The 24561-nt window shown below is 44.8% G+C and overlaps 4 protein-coding genes across 6 annotated transcripts; 2 read left to right on the forward strand and 2 right to left on the reverse strand.

The window, feature by feature from the left end:
- Positions 1 to 347: 347 nt before the first annotated feature.
- Positions 348 to 9675, reverse strand: ZBTB33 (zinc finger and BTB domain containing 33). 3 transcript variants are annotated; one of them, XM_034064207.1, is made up of 2 exons: positions 9577 to 9675; positions 348 to 5250 (listed from the first exon to the last, which is right to left on the reverse strand). In XM_034064207.1, exons 1-2 carry the CDS (start codon positions 9602 to 9604, stop codon positions 3218 to 3220), a joined length of 2061 nt encoding a protein of 686 aa, XP_033920098.1. In that variant the 5' UTR covers positions 9605 to 9675; the 3' UTR covers positions 348 to 3217. The 3 variants fall into 3 exon arrangements, with proteins under 3 accessions (XP_033920098.1, XP_033920101.1, XP_033920100.1); XM_034064210.1 differs by lacking the exon at positions 9577 to 9675 and adding an exon at positions 6222 to 6266; XM_034064209.1 differs by lacking the exon at positions 9577 to 9675 and adding an exon at positions 6013 to 6097.
- Positions 9676 to 9739: 64 nt separating this feature from the next.
- On the forward strand, positions 9740 to 15144 carry NKAP (NFKB activating protein). Its single transcript, XM_005148361.3, has 9 exons — positions 9740 to 9975; positions 10461 to 10541; positions 10946 to 11019; positions 11241 to 11357; positions 11801 to 11846; positions 12248 to 12363; positions 12510 to 12585; positions 13022 to 13171; positions 13861 to 15144. Exons 1-9 carry the CDS (start codon positions 9740 to 9742, stop codon positions 14033 to 14035), a joined length of 1071 nt encoding a protein of 356 aa, XP_005148418.2. The 3' UTR covers positions 14036 to 15144.
- Positions 15145 to 15338: 194 nt separating this feature from the next.
- Positions 15339 to 16080, reverse strand: NDUFA1 (NADH:ubiquinone oxidoreductase subunit A1). Its single transcript, XM_005148304.3, has 3 exons — positions 15893 to 16080; positions 15633 to 15722; positions 15339 to 15421 (listed from the first exon to the last, which is right to left on the reverse strand). The coding sequence occupies exons 1-3, from the start codon at positions 15992 to 15994 to the stop codon at positions 15401 to 15403; spliced, it is 213 nt and encodes a 70-aa protein (XP_005148361.1). The 5' UTR covers positions 15995 to 16080; the 3' UTR covers positions 15339 to 15400.
- A 58-nt stretch (positions 16081 to 16138) lies between these two features.
- On the forward strand, positions 16139 to 24504 carry UPF3B (UPF3B regulator of nonsense mediated mRNA decay). Its single transcript, XM_005148305.3, has 10 exons — positions 16139 to 16385; positions 16556 to 16662; positions 16767 to 16873; positions 18386 to 18484; positions 19365 to 19475; positions 20101 to 20144; positions 20774 to 20962; positions 21457 to 21608; positions 22310 to 22622; positions 23467 to 24504. The coding sequence occupies exons 1-10, from the start codon at positions 16218 to 16220 to the stop codon at positions 23611 to 23613; spliced, it is 1437 nt and encodes a 478-aa protein (XP_005148362.3). The 5' UTR covers positions 16139 to 16217; the 3' UTR covers positions 23614 to 24504.
- Positions 24505 to 24561: the final 57 nt, after the last annotated feature.

Raw genomic sequence — 24561 nt, forward strand, 5'->3', positions numbered from 1 at the left:
TTTCTAGCCCGTATGTAATGACAGTAGTACTTGAACAGACTGTTCCACAGCAGCTCCAGCTGTTCTGAGGGTGTGTATCACCACATTCAGCTTACAATACACAGTGGAGTTTTTCAGCTGATTTGCTTTCTTGGAAAGTGTTTTACCCCCCAAAAAACCCCAAACCAAACCCCAAAACCAAACCAACCAATCAAAAACCCCCAAACACCAAAGAAATTAAGCCCCAGACAGAAACACCTCCCCTCCCACCCCAGAATTTCTTGCTATTCCTAAAGGAAGAGGAAGCTACAAACTACCAGTAATCTAATGTATAAATTGTCATTAAAAAGAAACAAGCTACACCCATCTTTAGAATTAACAGGGTTTTATTATTTTGCCATAGAAAGCTCTAAGAACTAATATCAACTTTTGATTAATTAAAAGAAAAACACAACTTTTAAAAGTATGTTAAGACTGTACAACTATATACATTACAGATCTGGCAAAATGACAAAATAATTCACATGGAACAGCTCCTAGGTAACAGCTCTAGAACTTGATGTCCAACGTATATAGTTGTCAGCTTCTGCATCTTCTTATAAGCTGCATGCCTTAACAGTACAAAATAAATAAGCAGTCAATTGTTATCTCAATGTTTAATTCTTGTACTGGAATGCTATGGTAAGAATCCCCAAAGACACACAGCGAGGATGCAACCACCACTATCATATTCTGCAGCAGACCGTTAATGGTTTTATTTGTATATAAATGACAGTGAGGTTTGTTACCATATTCTGTTCAATTTTTAAATGTAATATAAATGCTTTTTTCAAATTCATTCTTTTCCTTACATTATCCCATAGCCAATTTCTTAATATTTACATATGTTTTTTTCAGTAAGTTAAAGTGGAACCTAAAGGTGTTTACAAACCAACCAACCAGAACAAATGCAAGTGCGATAACTCGAAATCTAAACGTGAAAGCTCATGGCCCCATTAAAGTTTTAAACAAATGGATGTTTCCAAACCAATAAGTACTGGAAAGTGAAATAAAGAAATGCTTTACATAATCTCTGCACTTTGGATCTCAAAAATCACTTCCAAGGAAAACCGAAGACCCTGAGACACATGCAAGCACGAGTCTTCTAGCAAAAATAGTTACATAGCCCTAATTTTCCAGTTTTCCTCCAAAAAGAGACCTTTACTAGGCACAGTTTAAGGTTTTAAATATATCAGCAGCAAATATTGATAGCTGTTATGTTAGTTATTACTGAATGTACACTTTGCAATCTATGTTTAATGCCAGATGTACCATGTCAATAACAAAAATAACATTGTCTTTCTCTTGTTAAGAAGTTCAGGAAGTCTCCATAAAGCACACAGCCAGTTCTGCCACAGTTACTTGTGCTAAAACAGGTAAGCAGAACTTACGTCTTGTGAGGACACTGCTGAAATACCATCTTGGGTAACAACCAACTTTAGGATTTGAAAGCATACCCCATTATATGCACCAGGGTCTGCAATATGATCCGGAAATGATCATGTATATCGTGCTCCTGGCCTACAAAACTTAAGCACTGTGAATTACATGCATAAGGTAAACAAATCATCCTCTCTCTCCCATTGTTCCTCATACAGATTTCTGGTACTCTTTTCTTATAGCTCAAGTTGTATTTGAACCATTTACCATTTAAACGTTATCCTGTCTAGAGTGCTACACGCCTAAAACCTTAACTTTGATAGGATCAAGATGCTTAGTTAAAACATGGAAAAGAAAAACCTTTAAGTGTAATTTAAGCAACAAAAGGTTACGATAACTAGTACTATGCACAACAATCCTCAGTCATCTCTAGAACTTGAGCAGTGTTCATATTACCATTCACAAAAATACCACAAATCACTAAATCTGAAATGCTAAACTATGACTGCAATAAATAGCTGTTTGTTGTTCTCAGATGGATTACTTCCTGTTCAAGCTGGACATCTAATTTATCTTCTGAGTGCTTAATCATGGACCAATTGCACCAAGGAAGAAAAAAGACAATACAATAAACCCCAAACTGAGAGTATGTGACAGGTAGGCAACAGCAGAGAAACGATACTTTGGATTATGGTGGACAGAGGGTATTTTCTGACTGTTTAGTGCTCATGCTTCCACACCATATAAATGGAGTGAAGAAAAGAATCCAAATCCCTGTTTCACTTAAAAGACTTACCCAAATGGGCACAGGAGACCCTCAGCTGTCTCAGTACTAAAACTGACACATTATTTTGTAGTTTTGAGAAGTAAATTTCAAAGCATTCAGCTAAATTTAAAACAAAAAGAAGTATTACTGTTTTTTTTTAGTATCAGACTGATGTCACTCTTCTTGAAGAGCAAGATAAGGGACAGTGCTTTATTCCAAACAACTGGCATCTTCTGAAAACCTAACATTACTCCTCAAGCTTTAAAAAGGCAAAATTACCTCCTTCCGAAGTGTTTTAAGCTCCTTCTCTATTGAGCTCTGTGGGCATTTGGGGTTTTTCCCCCATTGCAAAGAGTAAAATGTAACAGTCCAGACACTGCTCACCATGCTGCCATGTTCAGGTTAGCTCTAGCTGAGTATCTCCCAAGATCCAAGACTATTTGCATGAAGACAGACAATTCATAGTGCTCATAAAAACAGAACTAAGATTCTATCTCAAAAATATACTACTCCAAACTACTGAACCAGTTATTCTGGACCCCTGCAGTAATGCATTGTTCACAAAAATAAATATGAGTTGTGGGATTTCTCTTTCAAACAGTTCCACATTCAAGAGACTATGATGAAAAGTCTTACTCTTTTCTTGGTTAACGTCTCAACAGAGTTCAGCATTAAAGTGCCAACATGAAAGAAAGGGTTTACAGAGTAAGCATGGGTACTATTGCTTCAGAAGAATGACTATGAGCCCTTCTGAAGAAATTGTACCTTTTCACACTACAAATCCCCGTGACTGAATCAAAATTAACATATCAGAGAAAACTGCCAGCTCCTTGGAAATGCATTACTGTCTGTGGAAGGAAACTTTCAGGTAAATTGCTTTCACAAATCACTTGCAGCTACTAATGATCTGTCTAAGTTCTACCATTAGATTACTTGGTAGAAGAAATTAACTTGTTTTCACTTTAACATTTGATTTACAGCAATTTTACCAGTTCATGTAAAACAAGTGCAGTTATTTCTTCACTGAATCATTTCCCCAGCATTTGATGTATTTCAGTAGGATTCTGGTATTACAAACTCAAATTCAGTACTTCCCTCTGATTGATTCTGCTTAAAAATTGCTTCATTTGCCTGTGGAACGAAAATGTCATCCCAGGTAATCTGTCTGGCTGGAGGGTTAGATGGTGTTCCCTCAGTGCTGTCCTTCCCTGAGCCAACCCGATAAACAATTCCACCCTCGTTTATTACTGGTATATTGCTGGGGCGATCACTAATGTATGCATACTGTCTGATCTGCAGTGACCTGCAAGGCAGCAATCGATAAAGCTTGTTATCTCCAGAAGGGTCTTGGCTATGAACTGATCTTACATGGGAGGCCATAACTTGGTAGTTGATGAAGGATTTGCCACATGTCAAGCACTGGTACCTGCGCTCGCCCGTATGGTGGATTTCATGCTTTGTACGGTATTCTGCAAGAGGAAAGACCTTGTGACAGTATCGACACGGATACTTCTTCTCCCAGGAATGAACGTTAAAATGTCTCCGTAAACTCGTCAGACATGCATATGATCTCTCACACACAATACAAATGTAGTAGACTCTTCCATCCACTATGAGCTCGTAATGGTCATCATGCTTTACTTTCATGCGTTTCCTGTTTGAAGAGTCACCACTAGATGTTCTAGGTGTCTCATCAGGCTTGGCTTTGCTTTCCTCGGCATCACCCTTTACAGGAATGACAATGTCATATGTATCCTCACCGATGTTTGCATAAACCTTACAGCCAGTGGATAAGCCTCCTATTTCAGTTGCTGTATCTAATGTTATGATTTTCTGCCCTTCTGCCGCATGGTTTGATGCTATACCCGAACTGAATTCCTTGTTGTTTCCAGTAAGGACATCTGAGATCTTTATTTTAATTTCTCCAGGTTTAGAAGATGTCTCTTGTGAAACTTGTTTTTTCTGTACACCTGATCCTTCAATGGTTGCTGCCTTAGGAACAGAAGGTTGCTGAACCAAAGAGCTGCTGCTGACCGAACCAGGACTAGAGGAGCTAATGACATCGACATCATCTTCAACAACTACTTCGTTACCAACAGCAGGTGTTTCCACTTCAGTTGAGGAGCTACTATCAGGTGGCTGCTGGTTCTCCTCAACTAAATTAATTGTGGGGAGCACATGTGTTTGATGTGCGGAGCTGGCACTGAGTGCTGCGTTCAGAAGAGGCTTATTTAGGACAATGATATTAGGAGTCAAATGCTGTGGTGTTGCAGAGACAAGTGATTCGGCACTTGACTGTGTTTGGTTTGGGTTCAGCTGAATGGCAGACGAAGTGAGTTTTTGAGCTGCTGTGGTGCTCGTCAAATAGGGAGAGCCACCACTGCCACATGAGTTTGGGTCAGAAACTCCAGCTGGACTTGGGCAAGGCTGGTTCTGGGTTGCAGCATTTTTATCTTTAGTACATTCTTTTGGAGGAACAATCTCAGAGCAAAAAATTACATCATCATCCTCATCATCTGAATCACTCACTGTAATCTTTGTAGTCTCATATTCTATGCCTCGTAAGGAGAATGATTGTGTTATAACCGGCATCCCATCTGTTACCTCTTGACTCTCTGGCCTTATTACAGGTACTTGTGTTTCAGCATCTTTTTGCCCTGGGTTAGAAGATGAAGTTTCTGAAGCACCATCTTTGGCCTCACTCGTAATGAGTTTTCCTTCAGAGGGAGGTACACCCAGCTCAGCTATGAATTTAACACCCAGCTGCTGCCCTGACTTAATCAGTTCATCGAGCAAATCGGATCGAATGCTGATTATTTTGGAACTATAAATATAGTTAAGAATTTCAGCAAAGATTTCTGCTCTCACAAAGCTCAGTTCAACCACCTGCCCAGCCACTGGGAAAAGCTGGTGAAAATAAGTGCTTGAGGCCGAAAGGATGTTCCTGTGGGCTCGAAACTTCCTGTCCTCCACGATGACAGTAACATCACAAAAAAGTCCATGGCCACGTTGTTCATTCAAAGACTGGAGGAGCACATTGGGATACTGCGTGTCTGTTGCTGAAATCAGTTTTTGCCCCTCCATCCCTGCAAAGAGAAAGTAAAAGGCATCAAATCAGTGAAAATAGAGGTTTACAGTTTTAACTGCATGGCAAAGGTCCCACATTTACTGTTTATTCCTGCTTTTGAAAAGGAATCTGACATCCTATTCACAGGCTTATATGCTATATATAGAACTCTCTACAATTGTTTCTTGTTATTTGTCCCTTCACCTTCTACATAAGGTACGTGCAATCCTGAGTATACCCTCTGCTCTTACAAGGTGAGGAAAAGACAAACAACTGCATATCTGATTCAAGAGCAAATAATGTCAATTTGAAAACCAAGAAGATGGAAGATTCAGGTCCCTTGAAAGACTTTAAACACGATTAGAGAATTATTTTAATTGTGAGAATATTCCATAGTTATGAGAAAACCCGATAACATCCACATTATTCATAGGCCAGACAGCAAGGTCTGTGCATCAGTATACTACCCATCAACAAAGATTAATGAAAATGCTACTGACACTTCCCTCTTTTTTCCCCCAGAAAAACAAACTTCTGTTTTATCGCTCCTCACAGGTTTGCAAGGTTGCTTTGTGTTTGGCACCGAGACACGGAGGCAGCACGGTAAGAAAACAACGTTCACATACACGGACGGTGAGTCCAAAGCTGTCAGTCCTCGATTTTACTCGTTAAACTTTATTCCTATGAGCCTGCAGGGTGCGATGAGGAGGCCGAGCCCCCCCGCCCCCCCCCCCAGTTCTCGCTCACCCGGTCCTCCCCCGCCGCCCCCGGTGAACTTTACCATGCAAACCAGCGTTCCGAGCTAGAGCCGCCACCGCCGCGGGCCCCGAGAACCGACGTGCGGCCCCTCCGCCGCCTCCGTTCGGACAGGCCGTGCTCGCCGCTTCCTGCTCCGGCCGAGCCGAGCGGAGGGGCCGCCCGTTCCGTCGGTGGGGACGGGGAGCGCAGGGCCGCACCGCGGAGCGCAGCACAAGGCGAGGACCGCGTTACCTGCGCTGCGGCCGCCCTTCCGCGTACAACAGCCACCGCCCCGCTGCGCGGCCGCCAGGGGGCGCCGCAGCGCTGCCCTCCCCCGTGAGCCGCCGCGCTCCGCCCGACGGCGCTCGGAACGCCCCGGTGCGCCCGGACCCGAACGGCCTCGGGAGCCTTCGATAGTGCTCGGGAACGGACGGGGCGGGGCTGTGGCCGTCCCAACCTCCAGCCCAGCGGCTTCTCCCGTTCCTCGGTGTCCAGGGCCGGTTACAGACCCCCAGACCCCGGCGCTGCTCTGCAGGAGGCCTTGGGCACACACGGACCTCACTTCGGCCTTGATAATCCTTGCCTGGCTCCCAGCGCTCCCCTCGCCCCAGGGGAGGCCCGAAGTAGCCCCCCAACACTTGCCTTACCTCTGGCCGTGTTGGATAAGGCTGTGGAGCTGTGTTGGCAGCAGGTTATTTACCACTGAGGCTCTGCCACCAGGCTGGTGCTGCTCTGCCAACCACTGATGCAGCTGGCACCCTGGCCTATGTAACCCAAACCCGAGCACCCAGGCTCATGCTGCAGGAGCATCCGTTCTGTATCCTGTGCGCCATGGTGGCATGGGTTAGACTCCACTGGGTAGTCCCTTGACAAAACGCAGCTCTGGGCACATCAACACACAGTCATCAAAGTGACGTATCCACAATGCGGGCTCTCAGAACTGTCACTGTTCCTGCATGCTCAAAGAGCACCAAGATCATAAATGATGTTTTTCATCTTCAGTTAATGATATCTTTTCTTTTTTCCCTATGGATTTTATGACTTGAACCACAGGAGTTTGTGATTTTTCTCACGATTCAAAATCCTTGCCAAGAACAACTGTCCTCCTATCAAGTTCAACCAGAAACACTAACAGGCCACAGTCAGTGCCACAAACGACTGCAATCCCTCACTGTAAGTATCAGCCACTAAATGGTCCTGCCTGGTTTGATGAGCCCTTCCAGCAAGAAAATCACCTGCCATGCTCCCTGTATAGCTAGTAGCAGAAGTGTGAAGCCAGCCTTCAGATCTGAAATGTTACAAACCTGTTTTCTCCTTATTTACAGGTTTTCTAGAGAGTTGAGTAAAAAAGAATAAATAATAGAAAATAATAATTGAGGAAAACACTGGGTTTTCTTCCCCATACAACACTTCAGTTTTTCTCCTTTGGTATAGGTTCTCAGGCATCTTTACACCGGGGGTTAGATTAAATTTATTACATTTAATTCTTAATGTATAATAGTCACCTTGTCACGGACAGGACAGAGCTAACGCTTTACTGAAGCTGCCACTCAGTTCCTCTGCACCTGAACACAGAATGTCAATGCAAGTATCTTTTTGTCTATCATGCACCTCTTAGTTTTGGGTTTGTTTGGTGAGCTGACTCACGTAACAAAAGACAGTGACAAATTGAACTATTTTATCTAAGATATTAAGGGGAAATGTCTAGAACCTGGGTAATGTCCATGGAACTGAGAAAACAGACAGAGTAGCAACTTCTATAATGATGCATAGAAGTGATCCTCTGGGACGGAGGCTCTGAAAACACAAAGCACAACTTTAAAGACTTGCAGAATCATCTGTAGGTTTCTGTGAGAAGACAAAACCCTCATTGTAATACAGTGATGAGTTTTGAGTAATTTGAAGATCTCTCTTTAAAAAATGTGGTTTGTGGGAACAGATTCTTTTAAAGACAACTCTGAGAAAAAGCAGCATCTTCTGCCATGAGAAATGTATTTTACACTGAAATAAATTAAATGGGGTAAACAGGATGGTGAATTTCCCCTGCAGTGACATCAAAATTAAAGTAAGACTATTTTTAGGGACAGAAATACTATTCCACTGTGGAATTTCAAATAAAACACCCCTGCTTCTGAAGGACTCTCATAATATTAATTTCTACCATTCATGTATCAAAGACTTTTCAGAGTATTTTTCCTGTCAATCCCATTATCTATGAAACCTCATATAACTGAATTTAAAGTCCAGTGATACTTTTATTGATATCAGTACTTGCAGATGCTGTCATTACATACTGTATATATGTGCATTGTATAGCCTATGTATAAAAATACTTCTAATTACTTTCCTACACGAAGTAACAGAGGTGCAGAGTGCTCCTGAGATGCTTCAGTCACTGTCCTGCCGAGGCAGGCCCTGGGTACCAATGTGCAAAGCCAGACCACAGGAGCTGCCCAAGCTGCTGTATCCAGCTGTGATGAGCACTGCAGTGCTCAGCACCTCTGACCCCCCTCCACTGCTCACCTCTCAGCCCCAAAACGCAGGCTCCAGCACACAGCACACTGTCACTAGCCATGTTTCAGGGGCTTCCACCCCTTTTCTGCTCCAAGCCCTGGCTGTGGGGGATTCTAGAGGAAAAACAAGGGCTATGTGCCCTCACAAAGGCCTCAGGGTGCATTTATCTGCCACACAGGCAGGTCGCCACATTACATGTCTGGCTCAGCAGCTTCTATCGCTCTCATGAGTCGGTGCCATGACCTCCTATAACCAGTGCTGGGAGCACAGAGTGATCCCGACTTCCTGCTGGGGGCATCTAACCACTCCACATGGGTAAACAAGCTTGGGCAGCCTGTGAGGAGTGTGTGGCTATGGACAGTAGTTTTAGGATCACTCTGGGGTTCAGGTTGTTCCCGAGACTGGAAGCTCAGGGAGACAAAGTCACGGAGCCTTAATTCATGCTGTATGGATTCAGCCGCCGCAGGCTTCCGGCTGTCTCATTCAAATGACTCAGCTGTCGATCGAAACAACAGCCTTTTAAAAGACAGCCTTGTCTAGTTTAAATGGACAAGCCGTAGTCCCTGGTACTCAAAACAGAGGAGATACTGTACAGGGTACAGTAACACCAAACCCATACACAAACCTTCGGTAATATCATTATGTCCCTATTCCTCGCAGGAGCCCCTCAGCCTTACGCCGCCTTCCAGGGCAGAGCAGGAACAACCTGTTTATCCCAAAGAGCACCTCCGGCAGGTGCTCATACCTGGCACCTGCGGGGACGGGCGCACACAGAGGAGGGACAGCGAGAGGCCTCCGGAACTCCTCATTTATACCCTTTTCTCCCCTGTTCCAGGCTCTCCTCACACGCTGCCACCGGCGGCCACAGCCGCTCTGGGCAGTGCCCTGTTGATACCTCTTCACACACCCACCCTGAAGGCTCCGGGCTGCGCTGGACAAGCCCCGGTGCCCGCAGCCCTGCGGGTTCCGCAGCCTCCCCATCCAGCCCTGGGCCGTGAGCTGTCCGCCGGGCAGTACTGCTCCGGGCCGGGCCTGGACAGCTCCCGGCCTGCCCCGCCGCCCCCCCCCCCCCCCTCCGCCCGCACTGCCGTACCTGGAGCCGCCGTGTCCCGTCCGTCCATGCTGCCGGGCGGCCCCGCAGCACAAAGCGAGCGGCCACCGGGAGCGCCGCGGAGCTCCCCGCTTCCGCCCCGCCCAGCCGGGACGGCGCCGGAAGCTGCTCGCCGACCGGAAGTGTGTCGTCGGCCGCGGCCGCCATGGCGCCGGCGTCGCGGTCCCGCAGCCCGGTCAGCGGCAGCCCCGAGCGCCGCGGCCGTCGGTCGCGCTCCCGGTCCCGCAATGGGCTGAGGCGGCCGAGCCATCGGCGGAGCCGCAGCTGGTCCCGTGAGCGCACCCCCGGTGGGCCGCGGGCCGCCGCGCACCACGGCCACTACCACGGCAAGGCCTGGCCCGAGTACTATGAGAAGGAGAAGGAGGAGATCCTGCGGCAGAGGTGAGCGCCAGGGCCTCCTCCCGTCGGTGTACGGGCCCTTGGGTCTGCCTTGTGTGCGCTGTGGGTGCTTGGAAACGGCAACGAACATCAGGCTTAAAGCGTTGACGTGCCGGGGGTAGTGCTTGTATAGCTGCCTTCCAAGCGGTTGAGCTGGGTTCGGTTCCCGGCCAGCGCACCAAAAAGGAACCATCCCCATCCCTGTCCTGTTTGATTGGTTTTCTGACGTTTTAATGACAACCTCGCATGGAAAACTGAAAAATCCTCTAGAACTTCACTAGCTCTATTATCTTTCTCAGTTCTGATATGACGGTGAAAGGGTTTGAAAGCTTTAGAGGTTTCCTAGAATAGCTGGGCCTTTGAAGGGTCGTGCTCGGTTAGTGGTTGGATGGGAGACCGCCTGGGAATCCTGGGTGCTGTAGGCTTTTACCACCCTGAAAACACCCGATCTTTCTGATCTCGGTCAGTAAAGGCATTCTCCGTTGCAGGAGACTCAACGAAAGAGAGAGGATCGGAGAACTGGGGGCACCTGAAGTCTGGGGACTGTCACCAAAGGTTCCTGACCCTGAGTAAGACGTGTTTCTTCTTTTCCTCTGTTTTTTATGATATTGATTGTATGTCAGTTCAGTTTACAAAAACGTCTTATCCCTCTGCTAGTCCCTTTTAGTTCATGTGTGTCAGTTCGTTTCTGAACCATCATAATGAGATTATTACTTCTCCTTCCCCAGCTTCCCCTGTTTTCCCAGAAATAATTCCCCAGTTAATTCTAATTACCCGTTCTGCAAGACATGATTTATTGTAGGTCAGACAATCTTTGTGTTGTGGTTCTGAAGGCAATTCCCATGCTGTAAATCAGCTGTTTAATAGTATGCTCTGTTGCCAGCAGTTGCAACTGCGTGTTTGGCCACGTGTATGTGTGATCTTGAATGCTGCACAACAGACTGTAAATAGCCAACTTCTTATTTTCATTCAGTTCTGATGAGCATACACCGGTAGAAGACGAAGAGGCAAAATCTAAGAGCAGTTCTTCAGATTCCAGCTCAGAAGGTATTTTGGTTTGCTTACACGGCTTGATTTGAAACTGGGAAGCTGATAAAGTCTAGAATCTCTTGGTTGCAAGAGGTTCACCAGCTTGGGTAGGTGGAAGTGAGTGTGGTGGGCTCCAGTTTGAAGGAGACTGTTGCATTGGGAAGATTGAGATGTCTATGGAGCAAGATGAGCTTTGTCTGCTCCCTAATTATTAAGGTTACCTTTTACAAACCTTCTAGAGGAAAAAAAGAAAAAGAAGAAGAAAAGGAAGAAGAAAAAGCGGAAGGGATCCAAAAGAAAACGCAGAAAACATTCTGAGGACAGCGACAGTGAGTCGGAATCTGAGGACTCCAGTGGTAAGAAGAGAGGGCTTCAGCTTATGCATGTGGTGTGAGAGCTCTTCTGCTGCTTCTCTGAATGCAAAGTGACACTTCTGACTTGCTGCACACTTAAAGTGTTCTGAAATTACAGAGCTGCAGCACCAATCTGGTATTCTTGTCTTTCACCATCTTGCTCTGTTTGCAGTGCATTTTCCTTGAGTGCTTGTGGTCTGGCCTTAGGATTTCTGAATTTCCTAGAATGGTTTGGGTTAAAAGGGATTTTAAGGATCATCTAGTTCTACCTCCCTGCTATGGACAGGGACATCTTCCACTAGGCCAGGTTGCTCCAAGCCCCTGTGTCCAACCTGGCCTTGAACACTACTACCATTCTGGTGGAGGTACTTATTCACAGTGCAGTAAACTACTTAGTTATAGCTAATCATCTCTTTTTGATAATATACATACTTTCTTTTTTTCAGATGAAGATAGAAAGAAAAGCAGGAAGAAGAAAAAGAAGAACAGAAAGTAAGTTTCCAGGTGGTTGTGTGTAATCCTACCCGCTTTTGGCCACAGGGCAGCACCACTTTCGTAGCAGGTAGTGAGGAAGGCTCAGTGGGCACTCTTGTTAGCGCTGTAAATGCTGTTGAGATGTTCTTTAAATCTGCAGAACCACACAGCATAGAGGACTCACTGGAAGTATAGGGAGCAACTTTCTAACACTATATGACAGGTGTAACAGTGTATGTGTTGTCTTTGTTTTGCTCTAAGGCATTTTCTTCTATGAAACAGCAACAATCTGCATGCAGACAACCCAGGTCTTCCCCCCAAACTTGCATTTGGAAACTGGTGACTTGAATATGATTCCAAGCACTTTATTTCATCTTAGATTTTGGGAAATAACATGTCTGTCTTTGACTTTGTCACAGGAAGAAGTACAAGAAAAAGAAAAATAAGAAGAGCAGGAAGGAATCCAGTGATTCAAGTAGTGAAGATTCTGATGAAGAAATGTTTCAAGGGGAAGATCTCTGGATTGAGAGATCAAGTAGGTTCACCTGGCTTTAAACTTGCATCAAAACTTCTTAGTTTCCTTTTGTGACTTTTGTTAGGTGTTGCTGATCTGTGTAACTGTTCCGGTAACAAAAAACAAAGGGCATAATATTAATCTGCCTCATTATTTGATTGTTGCAGAAAATATGGAAACTGATAGCTTGATTGGACCAGAAGCTCCCAAAACTCATGCATCTCAGGATGACAGGCCTTTGAAGTGAGTAGCCAGCTCTTAATGGTTTTTTGATCAAATCAACTGAATGAAGGCTGAAAGTTACTCTTCAAAAGGGCTGTTTTAACAGCCTGGCATGCATCAGAGAGCAATGCAGTGCCAGAAACTCACAGGCACAAGTAGCAGTGGTAGCAGTAGCAGCACAAGTAGCCTTTGTGCTGGCCTGAGTCCAACTAGAAGAGTCTGGTTTATGCTTTATAGCCTTGATTCCCAGGAAATCAGTTTTAAGATGCCTATATGCTAATGCTCTGCAGTGCTGTGAGTTTACAGTGTCTTCATTACTGTTTAATCAGAATGTATTAAGAATTTCTTGCTAGTGTTAGCCATAAGGAAGAACAGGCCAGTTAATGGGAAAGAAGCTGGATGCTTAGCTCCTTCTCTCTCTATTAGAGACTGAAATCAGTACTTACTTTTTTTTAAGCTATGGACATGCCCTCTTGCCCGGTGAAGGTGCAGCAATGGCAGAATATGTAAAAGCAGGAAAACGTATACCCCGGAGAGGTGAAATCGGCTTGACCAGTGAAGAGATCGCGTCGTTTGAGAGCTCTGGTTATGTCATGAGTGGCAGCAGGTATTGTTTTGATGATGATAATGGTTCAGTGAGATTTTAAAGAGCTGCTTCTGCTGCTGACTGGTTAGAAGACTGCTTCCAAGCTCAGGTTGAAAGCATGGAAGAGAAGGTGCTCTGTGTGCTTGCAGTAATCTACACTAAACTCGCTCTTGCTATAGATAGATGATCTATGTATCCATTTTGGTTTTGGAAGAACACTTCCTCCTCAAGAGCAAAACTTCTTTCTAGCTAATTACAGATAATTACACTTTCTAGATAAGTACACTTGTAATTATCTTAGTTTTCAAATGAGGAGATGCTTGTGTCAGGTGGCTCAAAGGTGGTGCATTTGGATAGCAGTGGGGATGCGCTGGCTCTTCAGCAGGAGAATAATCCAAGGGTGAGACGTTGGCTGTGGTTATCTCTCTATGAGTCCAACAGGAATTTCCCTTAAATTTTGATAAGGCAGCAGCTGACACCCTTGGGGTAGGTTGGGCTTTCTGGCTGACTGCCTGAGAGCAAACATCCCCAAAGTCAGTTTCTTGCTCTGCCATGCTCCTTCATGGGAAGGTTTGTATGCAGTTTGGATGCACTAGTCTAGGTATCTTTATAAGCCACTCAAAACATTCAGCCCAGTTGAGGGACGTAAACCGTGATGGGGCATTACTTCCCTCTGTCCATGCTGAAGTACACAATGTTCTCCTCTGCAGACATCGCCGAATGGAAGCTGTGCGTCTGCGTAAAGAGAACCAGATTTACAGTGCAGATGAGAAGAGAGCTCTGGCATCCTTCAACCAGGAGGAAAGAAGAAAACGAGAGAATAAGATCCTTGCTAGTTTCCGAGAGATGGTCTACAGAAAGACTAAAGGCAAAGAGGAAAAATAATCCTTCATTTGGACTGGACACCACAGGTTCTGCCAAGCAGCAGCTGACCTATTCCAGTTGTGACTTGACAAAAAACCTTCCAGTGCTGCAGTGCTTTTCACCCAACAGGGTCAAGCCTCAGGAGTGGATTCCTTGGATCAAGGAAAAAGCTGCTTTTGTCAGATTTTCTTGGATGGTTTGCTCTCTGTTCACAAGAAATCCCTGTAAAATGAAAGGGTACAAAAGGCAGGGAAAGCAGGAACAGGAAGGTAAGATGAAAGGTGCAATGCTCTAAGCTCACTTTGAATCAGACAAGCGGAAGAATTCCATGGGAGGGCTTTGTTACCTAATGCTGATAAGTGAGATTTTCCATGTGTTTTGATTAATCATAGAATAATTCAGGTTGCAAAAGACCTTAAACAAGCTACTGGAAACAGTAGCAAAAACGAAGGAATTCCTAAGTTCCTGTTTAAGATCCAGGTCTCTCTACTTGATCTAGATCTGGTTTTGTTGGTTTTTTCCTCAACACAGTTTTGTTTAGTTTGTGGTTCAAACTAGACCTGTAAATAGAAATTGGTTTGTAATTTAATACAGATGGGCTTCTTTTACTTTAAAGCAAGCAGACTGCAACTTGGTGTATTGCAACTTGGTGTCTGAGGTGTATTACATATCCATGGAGGCCTGTGGTGAAGAACTGAGTTGCTTGCTTCTTTTTCTCCTATGTCATACATAGGTATCAGGAGCAGTAGGTGCAGTGATTGGAACCCCTGGATGTACACAGGTGATAACAAGGATGTATCTTTCAATTTATTTGAAATTCCTTTGTTTATGGAAGTGTCTAGAGTAAAACCCTATTTTAATTTCTCTGCTATTTTAATTTGGTCTGGTTTAGCAGCATTATATGCATTTCTTTAAACTGTACTTGGAGGCTTACTCTGGATAGTGCTTCTGTGAGTCAGCTGCATATTTCCAACCATACCCTCTGAACTGCCTTTTTCTCAGATGCTTTTAAAACCAAAGTGTTTTCTAGACAGTTGTTTTGTTCACCTCAATCTCTGTGTTGTACTTCTGGCAGCAGAGAGATATCCTGTATGTTTGTATAAAGAAAATAAAAGTCCTGTAATATTTGGCCTGGAGTTCTGCAGATGTGTGCAAACAGCAAGTCCAGCCCACCTGGCGTCTTCCTATGTACACTCTGTTTTGTCCTGTTATACCCATCCAGTCTTATATTTTCTCTCCTCTGTCCAGCTGAGGAGGAGACTGATAGAGCAGCTTCGGTGGCATCTGGCACCCAGGTGGGGTCAACACACAACAGCAACAGCTACAAGGTTTGCATACATATATGTCTTTATTAGAGTTAAATCATTCTTCAGAAGATCCATCACCTTAGTCTATGTTCTCCAGACCCTGAAAAAGAAACAGTGTATGTGCACCATTGTTATCCCCAACTTGCAGAAGGGCATAACTGAAAATGCAGGTTTTGTAAATAATTAAGAGCATAAGTAAGAAAATGCCGGTGCAGGCTGCAGGGGCACAGTGAGCTCCCATAGCCCTGAGCAACCAGTGCCAGCCCAGGGCTTCTGCGCCCTCCCACCTGCCCACCGCCCCCAGCACCTGCCTTGGACACGTAGTACTTGTTGACCCCCGACAGCCGCCTGTCTCTCTCCATCAGCGCCCACTGGTAGGGATAGCGGGCGATCCTCTTCTCCTGCAAGCGAGAACAGCGCTGCCGGTAGGCCCGGGGGGAGCGGCTCCCCGGGAACCCCAAGGGAAGGAACCGATCCCAGGAGGAAAAGGTGTGGGGAAGGAAGCCCCGACGGAAGCGCAACCCAGCTATCGACCCACGGGCAGGGCCTAGTGTCCTCCCGCAGCGCTGACCTTGCCGCCGTTGCTCCAGCGGTGCATGTACATGGTGGACAGGCCGGGGATGGCGAGGCAGACACCCATGAGGGCCATACCGGGCAGGATCTCGTACCACATCCCTCCGCTGCCGTGCGGCGGAGCGCAGCTCCCGCACCACCGACGGGGCTCCCGGTGAGCACTCCCAGCGTGCCCCGCGCCGCCGTCGCTACGCGAGCACGTCGGGCGCCGTAGTGCGGAGCGGCCGCGCGGGGCACGCCGGGAGCCGTAGTGCGGCGGGGCCGCGGCGGGGCGGCCTTGGCCGAGGGCGCGGCTCGGGGCCCGTTAAGGCGCAGTCGCTGGGATGAAGGAGGACAAGGAGAACGCGAGGCCCAAGGAGCGGCGTGGGGCCGCTACCGGGCTCGGGGCTCTGCTGGGGTCCGGTACCGGCACCGCCGGGGACAGCAGGACCGGCGCTGCCGAGCTCGACCGCCTCGAGCGGCCCAAGGACAAGAAGGAGACGCTCAGCAAGGTGGGGCCTGCGCGGTGTGACCCCCCTCAGGCCCACGGTAACGGGGCTCGGCCGGTGCCGCTGGAGCGGCCTCTGTGGGGCGGGGGAGCTGGGGCCTCACCGGGAAGGGGTGTGAGGGGTGGTGGCAACGAGCGCCGCGGGCCTCCTCAGCCCGTGTGTCCGTGCCGCAGGTGGTGATCCGGCGGCTGCCGCCCAGCCTGACGAAGGAGCAGCTGGAGGAGCATCTCCAGCCCCTACCCGAGCATGACTACTTCGAGTTCTTCGCCAACGACTCCAGGTACCCCCGCCGGTCCTCTCCCCCCGGGTGGCTCCCCTGAGCCGCCGCTGCCGTCAGCCGGGCCGCCCGGTGAGCCTGGATGTGTGGGTCTTGTCTTTGTGCAGCTTGTACCCTCACATGTTCTCGAGAGCCTACATCAACTTCAAGAACCAGGAAGACATAGTCCTCTTCAGGGATCGCTTTGACGGCTATGTTTTTGTCGACCACAAAGGCAAGTGAGCGGCGCTCGGCTGTGTGTGTTTGTTCTGGGGTGTGCAGCGTGCGAGCTGTATTGTAGAGGGATGAATGTGAGCAGCCCAGTGTGCCACTTGGGGTTTGTTTGGCTTTAGTGCCTTAAATGAATGCTCTGCAGTATTGCAGAGAACAAAGTTTTATGCTTTGCAGAAGCTAATCTAAGACAGTCTTCTATATTTCTAAATCAGCCTTATAGTATTATGTCTAAACTGCAGTAAAGTGTACATAAAGATGGTAGCGGTATCAAGATAAACCCATTTGTTGCATTACTAAGGTTAATACTTGTATTGTCATACCTAAGTGGGAAGTCTGAGAAGTGAAAATGGGTGGGTGGTGTTGCTGTCCAAGCTAAACGAAGCTGAGGTTAATGGTGCTATGCTCCACTGCTCCCTTTGTCCGTTCTGTACATTTCTAGCAGCTTATTTTTTGGTCAGTTTTTAATCCGTATTGCTTAATCCAATTTACGGCTTGAGTGGATCATCTTGATTCAGTAAAAGGAGTGGCTTGTTTCTTGCAGCCTTAAGTTGTAAAAGCAACTGGTCTCTGGAGACCTAAATCTGTAGTTAATATGTTGTTTAATTTATTGGTTAAACACCCAAGTATTTAGTTGTGTCACCACTTACCTTTTTTTTCTGAGTGCATGTTAGATATTCAGTACACCTCATGTCTTTACATTTTGCATTTCAAACCTACTTACATTGCATAGCACTAAAACTTCTTAGTCTGTCATTGCAAGACCTTACATTTACAAATGTAGCAAAAACTTTACCAAAAGTGTTCCTGTTGGCTTTATTAGGCTGAGGATTTCACCTTGAACTTTGTGGTTTACATTTCATCCAGCCAGCTGCTCTATGTGACACAAGACTGTCCACAAGACCCTCCCTCATTTAGGATGGTTGCATGACAAGGTTCTGATAACACCCACCTCTTTTAAATAGCCTGGTTTGCAGTGTGACAGGATGCTGTGTTTGCCAAACCCCCCAGCAGCATTTGATTTATGCAGCTGTAAATATGGCATTCTAGTCGAAAGATAAAACTTTAAAGCCTGCCTGTAATGTGTTGTATTGTATTGTATTTTGCCAAAAGTTGAGATTTGCCCCAGTTATATTAACTTAAAACATTATCCTGCACTTGCACAATGATAGCAGAGCCTGTAGGATGAGGATGTTGTGTGGTATGATATAGCTGAGGTGGCTGAACTGACAGTTATGGGCAGTTGTAAATTTAGCATTTCCATCTTGTGAGTCTTCTACTTTGCTGTTTTGTTGATGTAGTGAGTGTTTAGTTCATGAATTCTGCTGTCTCTAAAAGGTGGGTTTCTTTTTATTAAATGGCTTTCACAATACAAGACTTTTTTATGCTCTCCAAGCAGTCTCTTCTGGTATTACATATTTCCTGTGAGGCTTATCTTCCTGCTGTAGACATGGATAATATACTCTATATCTGGTTCATCTCTATTTGAATGCATTTTTCCCTCTCCTCTTAACAGGTCAGGAATATGCTGCCATAGTTGAGTTTGCACCTTTCCAAAAAGCTGCAAAGAAGAAGAGTAAGAAAAAGGATGCGAAAACTGGAACTATTGAAGATGGTATAACTGCTGGCTACTTTGTTTTGCATGTGTGCACTTGAAATCCCTAGCACTAATTTGAATATGCTGTGTTGTGGTTTGACCCCAGCCATCAACTCGGCACCACACAGATGCTCACTCCCCCTCACCCCAGTGGGATGGGGAGGAGAATCAGGAAAAGCTAAAACCCATGGGTTGAGATAAGAACAGTTTAATTACTGAAATAAGTAAATTATAATTGTAATGGAATGGGAGACAACAGAAAGAAAGGAATAAAACCCCAAAGAAACACAAGTAATAAACAATACAATTGCTCATCACCCACTGACCAATGCTCAGACCAACCCATCAGCAATCAGTGCCTCCCAGCCAACTCCTCCAGTTTATATACTGGGCATGATGTGCTGTAGTATGGAAATACCCCTTTGCCTAGTTCAGGTCAGGTATTCTGTCTCTGCTGCCTCCCAGCTTCTTGTGTCCCTCCTCACTGACAGAGTATGAGGTTGAGAAGTCCTTTATCAGGGTAAGCACTGCTAGCAACAACTGTATTATCTACATTATTCTCAGACTAAAGCCAAAACACAATTCAGCAGCAGCTACTAGGGATAAAATTAACTATCCCAACTGAAACCAGAACAAAATGTTTCACTGTGACACTAGTTTATTGATAGAATATTTGCTTAACTGTAGCTTATTAGCACTGCTTGGGCAGCTGCAAATCTATTAAAAATGATTGTTCTAGACAAACATAACTCAGCAGCTCATCTGAGAGCTGCCAACTTACGAACAGATGACATAAACACCCCATCTTATGCAGATTAACCCAGACTTCCAGCAGTGCACAGGGGAAACTCTTCATGCTATGGTTTCTTTTTCCCTCTTTTTCTTCCCTCTGCCATAGATCCAGAGTACAAGAAGTTTCTGGAAAGTTACAGTGCAGATGATGAAAAGTTAACTTCCACTCCAGAAACTCTGCTGGAGGAAATAGAGGCAAGAAACAAAGAGCTCATAGGTATGGAAATCTATGTACTACAGCAACATTTTCCTAGAGCACAAAGGAATGTATGTGGTGTAATTTGAAGCTGTGATTTTTTTCACCCTTCAGGAGACTGAATTTTTATGTGTGCTTGTTAGGCATTTATTAAACCTTTAGGCTAATACTATTCAGTGTATTTTGGTTTGCTCCCATGGTCTAAATTCTTTTCTAGGTTTAAGTTTTATATTATAATGTCTATGCTTGTTTTAAGCTGCTAGTCACATCTGCTAGCCATACTAGGCTGTGGAGTGGCTGATGCAGTGATGTTCCATGCATGCAGAAGTTAAGAGATTATATGGTTGGGTAAAATATCACAAAAATTACCAGAATGCTCTTTCAAAATGAGAGAATCTGGGAGAAGCCTAATGCAGACTGAATGTCCCATTACAGAGAAGTATACTGTGTGTCACTAAAGAAGGTTATAGAATCCTAATAGTTGCCACTGTTCAGGGGTAGGATTGGAAGACTTATTTTACTGCTGTATTGCTGTATGTGAGAGGAGACAGGCTGGAAAATCCATAAGGTTTTTTCATTTCATGTAGGGTTTTGTTGTAGTACTGGATAAGGAAGATTATTTACATTTGTTTTGTATATTCTCTAGCTAAAAAGACTACTCCATTGTTGAACTTCCTGAAAAATAAACAGGTAAGACTTATCTCCAGAATATTCTTATTTCTTGCAAGTACAATTGGCCCATTTAAAGCATGGGTGTGTATACTGCAGCATGTATGTTGATATGTTTCTGCCCTGTTGAAGAAGAGCTTTTGACCCAACTTGTTAACATCTGGTTCATATACTTTAAACTACCAGAAAACTGGCCTTTGGAGGCATGGTGTGTGTTCTGGTCACAGCTAAATGTTGCTTGTGGTACTGTCAAACTAGATTCCTTTTCAGTGCTGTTCTGACTCAGGTCTTTGTAGATATCTTTCTCCAAGCACATAATAACATTTTAACTTTCAGCAATGGAGGAAATAACAGATAGGGTAGATTTCATTAAAAATAGAATTATAAAGGCTGATGCTACTGTTGTGTGTGTTGGTTGATTGGTTTTTTAAGATAAATTAAAGACAAGGGTCATGAAAGAGGAGAAAAAAAGAAATGCTGCTCTAACATGTTCAGGTTCACAACAGAGACAACAGGAGTGTTTTTCTGTTACAGTAGGGGTGGGGATAAGGTGGGTTACTTGGTCACAGTGGCACGTTATCTTTTTAGGCTTAAAGGGATCTTTTCTAGATCTGTAAAGACACTGTTTCTCTTTGGTTTTACACACACAGAGACTGAGAGAAGAAAAAAGAGAAGAGAGGAGGAGGAGAGAACTGGAAAGAAAAAGACAAAGAGAAGAAGAAAGAAGAAAATGGAAAGAGGAGGAGAGAAGGAAGAGAAAAGAAGCAGAAAAACTGAAGAAGGTAGACAGATGCCCAGAAAAAGAAAGAGACAGATCAAAAGAAGAACCAAAGATTAAGGTCTAGAACAGTTCTTTATTATAAACTGTTACACTCCCTTTCCCCTATTATTTGTATATCAGTCTCTCAGAATGTGCTTTGAGTATTGTGTGAAGAATCACATGGGTTTGGTGTTAGTAGATTACTACTTTTATTTGTAATATTCAATATTAGGCGTTGTAAAGTTTTACATGCTGTAATGCTTCATAGTAATATTTAAAGCTTTTGTCATGTGACTGTTGTACATGCTATGGTAAACAAAACTGTGAATTTACTATGGAATGGAGACTTTTTAAGCTTTCTAAACTGGCCTGTTTTAGGAGAAAAATACTAGGTCTGCTGTGTGGATAATGCTTACTCATACACTCCAGCTTTTAGAAATACTACGATTTGCAGTAGTATTACTTTAATGTTTGTTTCTTACTGGACTGTGGTTCCTTTGCAATTTTGGTGTTGTGCCAGACAATAACGTATTAGAGTGAGCTTTTTAGTTGAGACTTCTGTTTTCTTTGTAGCTGCTTAAGAAGCCTGAAAAAGATGAAAAAGACTTGGAGAGAAAAGAAAAATCCAAGAAACTGGAAAAAGAGACTCTGAGGGAGGAAAAAAATGCGAGTAGTGCATCTGCCAAACGATCTGATGGGGAGACAAAAGAAGAGAAGGCAAAAAAGTATTCTAGTACTTGCTATAAATATATATATGTATATATAACTTGTTTCCTGATCGTACTGAGGCTTAGGCTGCTCGGCCATGATTGTTTTGTAATTCCTCTGCAATTAGTTTTCTGATAAGAGGCACGGGATGTGTTCTCTGTCAGTACATATCCCCGTGGTTGCAGAAAGCTGTGTGAATTACCTGACTAGTTCTTCACTAGTGGACAAATTGTGATGTTTTTGCAACTCACTGTAAGAACTCTGCAAAAGAAGCCCAGGTGTGGGTGACCTGCAGCAGGCTGTGAGCACTGTCTTTGTGATTGGAGCATTAGAGCTGTGGCAAGAGGAGAGGTGCTGCAGTTGTTAGTCCCTTTAAGTCTTGTAAAATGTCAAAGTGGAAGGTGTAATTCGTAGCAGCTCTGTGGTCTGTTCAAGGTTCAGTTCTGCCATGTGAGGAATAGAGATAAGACAGAGAAATCCAGGTGCTTTCCAGAGCCAGAGGAGACTTGGCCAGCTGTGTGAGTAGGAGCCTAGGAAGTGCCAGCAGTCAGCATCATCTCAGGTTCTCATGCATGACTTGAGTTAATGCAGCTTCCCAAAAGCTCCCTAGAACCTACCTGTGTGTCATCTTCATATTGCAAACTTACGCCAGTATTACATTGATCTCCCAGCTCTGATGAATCTTTTGAGCTTAATTTTCAGTTTTGTTTTCATACAGATCAGAAGATGAGTGTGTAAAGGACTACAGGGACCGAGATAGAGATTATGAAAGAGACAGAGAATATGAGAGAGCACAAAGGGAGAAACTGAGGCGCCAAGAAGAGGAGCGTCGGAGGCAGAAAGAACGCTTTGAGAAAGAGAAGGTTTTTAGAAGAAAAGAGGAAGAGGTGAAAAAGGAGAGAGACTTACTCAGAGAAAAGGGAAAGAAAAGTGATCTTACAGACTTTACCAGCAGCACGGACAAATCTGAAAAAGTAACCAAAGATGATAAAAAAGAGGATACAATTAAGAGGGATCGTATCAGAAACAAGGTGCTGGATTTCTTTAAATTCATGTGTCTGATTCATATGGACCAGTTTGTGGGCTTTAGGGTAAAAGCACTTCAAGGAGAGAACCGTGTGGTTTCTCTGTTGAAAGTTCTCCCTGTTCTGGTAACAAACTCTGCCATTGCTAGAAAGTTTGCCTGTTTGTTTGCTAAACTTTGCTTAAATCCTTTGTCACTGTATGGAAATTAAGCCATGATTCCATGGGCTAAATTGTAAAGACACTTATTCCTTTTCAGTTGCTGACTTAGGCCTTAGGCTGTATCTTTAAAGTGTCAGCAGAGCATCACTAATCTGCCTGTGTCTCTTGCTGACGCTATACATGCCTGAAAGTACATCTCGAAGCAAGAGAGTAATTGAACAGGTTCCCTCAAATGGGGATAAGACTGCTACATGCAGAATATGACAGAAGATCTCCCGTAGACTGAAGGAAGAATGTCTCAGGCATAGTTTTATATACCCTGCAAATCTGTTGTATGCAAGTTTTCCATGTCAATTAAGGCATTTTTGGATACAAATGAAACTCGGGGGTTTGAAGAAGCTTGAAGTTGGCCTCTATTCTGAGAGAGGGAAAGTTGAACTCATCTCAGGAGGAAGCTCTTTACAGATAACTTCAGCTGTGCGCAGTGGTGTTTGTGGCTTGAACCGGGGTGTTGCCTTGCAACAGAGACAACCTTGATTTGAAACAGTTGAAGTTACCTTGCAAACGTGGTGGAATAATTTAACTTAGAACACCTTGAACAGTTTGAGCCATTTCTAGTATCACTGATGCCATCATAACTACGATGGCTTGGGGCTATGAAAGAGTCTAAATAGTTTTGATTTATTTCAGGATCGTCCAGCAATGCAGCTGTACCAGCCAGGAGCCCGAAGCCGAAGCAGATTGTGTCAGTATGAAGACAGTGCTGCAAAGCCTGCAGATCAGGGTGCGGATAAGAAACAAGAGAGTGAGACGAGTAATATGAAGGAAGAGGAGTGACTAGCATGCAAGCCTTATGTGTTCTGACTGTCTGTGCAGCCAAAGAGCATGTACTACGCAATCCAGAAGTGCCTTCGAAGCGAAGAAGGAACAAAGGAAGACAAGGGGGCGTTGTGCTGTTGGATGTTTCTGGTTAAAGAACCTCAGCTGTAGATTTGGAATTTGAAATGTGTTCTCATTGTATTTTCAGTTATTTGAATTTATTTTCCCAGCATCTAAACTACATCAGAGAAGAGAATCTTTGCAAAATAGAAAGACTTTATGGCCTTAAGTATGATAATAAATGAGTCATGCAGTCAGGAGGAGATGACACCTGGGTCTGAAGCCAGAGCTTTACTGTAAGGCAACGAGAGCCAGTGTTTGATGTGCTTAAGCAGAGCAAGCTTGAAGTTGCCCGGAGTTAACACAGGTGTTGTGTGGCAGTGATAGCTGAGTGATGTCAGTCTGGCATGGAGACAGGTACACAGGCTGGGGCTGTTGAGGTGCCGATGCAGAGGAGGAGCCTCTGGCACATGAAGAGAACGCCTGGCATATAACGTGATAACGCTAGGGAGGGAGAGACCTTCCTCTTTCCTGGTTCTCTGGATATTAAGTAACTAAGTTGGAGTGTATGAATAAGCAGGCTTAATATTGGAATACTTGACAAATTCTCATGTAAAGTCTACCTACATTGAAAAGCTTATTTTTAATCCAATGTAGCTGGTTTGGGCATCCTGTTCTTTTGCAGCATTCTCCCTTCACTGTCTGGAGCGTTACCGCACTCCTCCCTCATAACTTGAACTGTTGTTTTACAGCCCAGAAAGAGACTTCACCAGTAGCAGCTCCTCCTAAGCTAGCGAATTTTAGCCATAGCTGTTTTGTACTAAACCCAATAAACTCGCACAAACTCGTGCTGCCGTCGTCCTTCCTTGCGCTGTGTGCGCCCGGCCGCCAGGGGTCGCTGCGGCC

Source organism: Melopsittacus undulatus, chromosome 6, assembly GCF_012275295.1.
Source record: "Melopsittacus undulatus isolate bMelUnd1 chromosome 6, bMelUnd1.mat.Z, whole genome shotgun sequence".
Lineage (NCBI taxonomy): Eukaryota > Metazoa > Chordata > Aves > Psittaciformes > Psittaculidae > Melopsittacus > Melopsittacus undulatus.